Raw genomic sequence first — 5,169 nt, forward strand, 5'->3', positions numbered from 1 at the left:
AAGTAGGCGTACAACTCTGGGACACGGGCAGTAATGTATACTTTTGTGTTGTCTTACATCTCTCTTTGTATTCAAAGCTGCACATGGGCGGTTTATCAAGGCTGGAATTCAATACTGTTTCTTATGCCTTTTTTTTTTTTTTTTTTTCCTTTAATGCTAAGCCTAGAAACTTTTTCTGACTGTAAATGAACTCAGGAATAAGTAGTATCATATTTTCTGTCTTCACTCCAGATGATGTTTCTCAGTGGCTGCAGAAGAAAGCAGGGATATAACATACTGTACTGTGTATAAATAGAGCCTTTCTGTTTATGTAAAAAGCTTTGGACAACGTTTTAGGGCCACATATCAAACTCAACTTTGTCATCTGTTGGCCACAATGTTGGAAACAAGGCAAATGTCGGGTACACAGCAAAACTAGAGCCTAAAGTAAGTGTAGACTCATGGATACACAATACTGCTCGATATCTTTGACAGCCATCATTACATCGCAGCATATATGTATCAGCAATTATTGCTAAAGCATGGCCAGGATTTGAAATATTTAATATGGATGTAGGGAGGAACTTTTTCTCTCCTGATACATTAAGTTAGGATATCCTACAGCAGTGCTCCCCCCCCCCCCCCCTTGCATCTAAAAACCTGCATACCTCACTGCACGGCGCCCATTGAAATATTATATAATATTATATATTATATAATATTAGTAAACAATATACAAACTATTGACCTGGAGGCCCGTTGTGCCTGAATGTAACTGATGGTGGAAATAGTGAATACTAATGCTATTGTGAAAGAAATATAACGTGGATCAGTCTCACCATTCACTACGATCGGTGTCGGTACCAATATCATATCAACCATATCAGACGGGTGCATCAGTAGTCAGGGGTGTCTTTGGAGGGCAATGATATTCATTGGCGGCAATCTCATCTCCATAATGAGCAGAATGCTGAAGCCTTAAGGGGGGGGGGGGGGGTCTGGTTTATTGATATGGACAGCGGTAAAAGGAGATTTTTTTATTTACTTGGCAGTTTAACAGGATCATCAATCTTGCAGAAATAAGATTGACAGTTAATTGCACACTAAGATGGGGTGAACGGAGGTACGTCAGCACAGCTTCTAATCAACTACAAACATTATGTGACACGGAGCTCATTGGATCTCAGGAGTTAAGAGGCTGTGAAAGGAGAGGGAAAAAAAACATTTCTTCTTGACCTCACACAAAATCACAGTCTGCAGATTGCATCGCTGTGAGTCATCAAATGCAAAGTATTGTCCCAGCGGTATTATTGTGAAGCTATAAAGTGGTCTGACCAAAGCCTCCAAACACATAATTGCTAAGCTGACATAAAAATTGTCTTTACATAAGAGCCCTGGGGCTTTGTGGATTTGAAGATTTTGTTTTCACCCCACCAGAAAATCTGTTCCTTCCTGTTGCAGGAGTGTCAAACACAGGAAGAGGCGGCCGTACTGCACATGTATTCATCAGACATCAAAGATCTGCACTGGACTTTTATTATATTTTCATTTGGGGGAAATTCAGGATGAAACCTAGTCTTTTTTTTTAGCAACGAGCAAATGCAATTTGCTGCAGTCTTTTTAAAACTTTGAATGTTGTGACCGGACCCGGACAAGGTTCAGCTTCTCTGGTGATTTTTCGCTTGATGTTGTCAAATGATGTCAGCAGCAGTAAACATTGTGCATTAACACACATAATCATCTGGGGAATACAGCACTCAGTGTGTGTATGGTTTGTCACTCATCATCTCAGAGGGAGAGGGGGGGTGGTGGTTTTAACTTCACATATTATTGTGACTTCATTATTCACAGCACAGAGGTTGTCTTTATCACTCAGTGTCTGGGTCACAGTGAAAGCTGAGATGCTGTTCACAATCTGCAGAATAATCCCAAAGAGCTCTGACTTTGTGTTGTGGCTGCTGGTGTGTATCAGCATGGCAGAGGTTGTGGAAATGATCTGCCTTCACCTTTCACATCTTTGGCATGTTTCATATCCACAAGGGTTTGTTTTATTTTTTTTTTACCTTGTTTGTTATGTCAGTTTTTTGGGTCAATCAAAGAGAAAAGAGGAACAAATGCACTCAATCTTCACAAAAAGAATTTATTTCTGTGCCAAAACAGCTTTCTTGCTGAGCACAACACTTGTCACCCCATCAAAAAAGACCTGTGGCAGTTCTTAAACCAGTGTGTGAAGGGCTCTATAAAAATATAGGAACATCTTGTGCTAGAGTAATTATAATCCCTGAGATTGTAGAAAGTCATTATTTTTCTAGTTCATAAACAGTTTTCCTTGTAAGATCCTAAACCAGTGACTCCCACACAGGGTGGCCATCTGAGTCCTGGCTGTGCAGAGAACTTAAGCCAGTGTCTGAGTCGTCGTCGTTCCCGCTGTGAGCTTTTGACAGACCCCTGGCCTGCTCCACCCACTCGCTTTTCCCCTCCAAAGTGCTCATCATCCCTGTTTTATCATCTGTCCCGTGGCCGCGTCTCTCCTCACTGGCTGTCTCCTCCTCCTCCTCCTCCATGCCCAAAGTGTTCACTTTCTCCAGCAAATCCCTCATCTCCTTCTCCCTCGCCCCGCAAATCTCCTGGGTCAGCTCTAAATCGTTCCTAATAGCTTCTAAATCCGTGTTGAGGCGCAGACCGATGTATAAACTCGCATCTAGCTGCGTTCTGATCCTCTCTCCTTCCAAAAGCGGCTCGTGTTCTGACGCCGTGTCTGCCTCGGTGCCGGACGCGGACGGCGCGCCCTCTCCAGCCTCCGCGTCTTTGCTCTGCAGCTCCCCTCTCCTGCGCTGCATCCAGCGGTGGTTCAGCTCCTCCTGCATCTGCATGGAGAGAATTTCTATAAGGGCTTCGTGCTCCCACAGCTCCTCTTGTAGTCGAACGACCTCTTCACACTGTCGGACATGCTCTTCAAACTTGGCAAGTGCGTCAGCAGAGCGCACTTTGTCTCCCTCTCGGGCTGCAGCAGTATCCACTAAGTACGTGTCCTGCACATAATTAATCCCGTGTCTTTTCATTCTTTCAAAATGCACCTTTGCCTCGCACTTCTCGATCTCTGCGTCCAGCTCTGTAATCCTCTGAACCTGCTGGCGGATTGTATGATCCTGAGAAATCACAAGGTGCGCCAAAGTTTCCATCTTTTCCGCAGAGGACGCGTCCCTGTGCGCCACCTGCGCCCTCTTCTTATTGAGCTTCTCCAACTTTCTGAACGCTTTCCTGACAATCCGACGCTGTTTCCCAGGTGAGATGCCACCCACGGGAGCCCGCGCGGTCCCCTTGGTGACACAGGGGCTGTGTTTGCTGAGCACCACGCGCGCCTCCGCGCTCCGGGCTCCGTGGTTCGTCAGAGACGCCTCGCTCTTCACCAGCACGAACTTGACGTTCCTCTGCTCCTCTCCCCACGCCACCCACAGCCGTAAGATCTTGGTTTTGTTCGGTAAGATCCTCTCGAACCCCCTCCACTTCTCCACGATGCAGTGAGGCTGTGAGCGTCCAGAGGGCGAAGCCGCGGAGAGGCCGCGCTGCGAGCTGCGCTCCTCCAGGAGCACTTTGACTACATCGGCGCAGGTTGTGCGCTTTGACAAGCCGGAGACGAGCTTCTCCTCCTGGCAGACCCACACTGACACCTTACTTTCCCCCGACTCCATCACGAAGTTCTGCAAAAGTGTACTTCTAATAACTGAAAATCAGAAAAGAGTCATCCTCAGAGAAGCGTCAGTGGAGAGAGAGAGAGAGAGAGAAGCGCAGCTGTGTCCACACTCTCTCGGCCCAGACACGTGTGAGAAGTTTGCTGCAGGTCTGGAGGTCCATGTGTGTCTGTGCACTCTCCTGAGGACAAAGTCAAGGAAACACTTTGGGTGCGTTTATGCTGCGCCCTCACGAGACTTGTTTGATCACATGACTGCCACTAGCAAGAGGGCTTGGTGATGGTCATTGTGTCCAACTAGTCTGATGAAATGAGAAGGGATTATACAGTAAACGTCTTATGACGGCCACCCAGTTTACAGCACCGTGACGATTCATTCAGATTTACTGAGTGGATGATACAAAACACAATTAGACGTTTGAAGATAAATTAAAGTAAATAATAAAGAAAAATCTGCTAGTAATGCTGAGTAATATTGTCTAAAATAGGAGATAACAAGAGATTAAGATTAAAAAAAAAAAAAAGCTGTATTAAAGTCATTTATTTGATTTTAATTTACATTACAGCTGTAGTTTGTCCACCTGAGAGAAACAGATATTTAAGTACAGAACATTATGGTGTATTCTTGGTAAAATACAGTCCAAAAAAAAAAAAAATCCAAATTAAATGAACCCAAAATACAATAAAATGAGAGAGATGCATTCTAAGAAGTGGTTTAACTCACTGACTACATGTGTTTGTGTGACAGCTCAGTCTCCAGACTCCTCTTCTGTTTTCTTCTGGTCTCTCTGTGTTCATGAGGTGGATTCATGCAGCTCCAGAAGCTCAGAGTAAAGCAGGCAGCACGCTTCACCTGGAGCAGATGTCTGTTTGCGTCCGCTCTTGTCTTTCTGCTGGCTTAAAGTGCAGACGCGTCACCTGTGAAAGAGCTGACAGAGGATGACACGAGATGTGCTGTGAAAAATCCGCGTAACTGGCGAATCATGCAGCCGTCTTTCTGATCTTCTCGTCTGATGCAGCCGCTGGTTGTGATTCTCCACATTGTGAAATATCAACAGTGAAACATTTTCAAATAATGAAAAACCCCTTCATATAAATTCAGATGGAAGGAGAAAACCACACATTTGGTTTATTGCAGAGCAGTCTGTGCGGATACTTTGCACTTTATTTCCGCTGGATAGCACTCAGTGTTCAGTGATGTGAATATTCAGGGTCGGTTTGCCTCTGCTGATCTGAGTGAGTGGGCACAGGTATTGGATCGTGTGAATGGCGCCTTCAGCTACACAAGGGGTCAGCAGTTCATAAAGGTTCATATTGAGGATATGGAAGAAGAAACATGGTGCTTAAGTACTGAAAAAAAGCAGCGGAGTATTAATTGAATGTTTTAAAAGTGTGAGCTAAGACTGAGCTGCTTTGATTGGTCTGTCCTTGATACTTAAAGGCAAGTGATGTCTTTTTGCAACGCTGTGTAGAGGAGTACTAAAACTCATCGCGTTGAC

General features: G+C 44.9%; 1 protein-coding gene across 1 annotated transcript; it reads right to left on the reverse strand.

The window, feature by feature from the left end:
* Window positions 1-2,176: 2,176 nt before the first annotated feature.
* rassf10b (Ras association domain family member 10b) lies at window positions 2,177-3,785 on the reverse strand. Its single transcript, XM_070834741.1, has one exon. The coding sequence runs from the start codon at window positions 3,669-3,671 to the stop codon at window positions 2,319-2,321; it is 1,353 nt and encodes a 450-aa protein (XP_070690842.1). The 5' UTR covers window positions 3,672-3,785; the 3' UTR covers window positions 2,177-2,318.
* Between the last annotated feature and the right edge of the window lie 1,384 nt (window positions 3,786-5,169).

The sequence above is a fragment of the Pempheris klunzingeri genome, chromosome 1 (genome assembly GCF_042242105.1).
Source record: "Pempheris klunzingeri isolate RE-2024b chromosome 1, fPemKlu1.hap1, whole genome shotgun sequence".
NCBI classification, from domain to species: Eukaryota; Metazoa; Chordata; class Actinopteri; order Acropomatiformes; family Pempheridae; genus Pempheris; species Pempheris klunzingeri.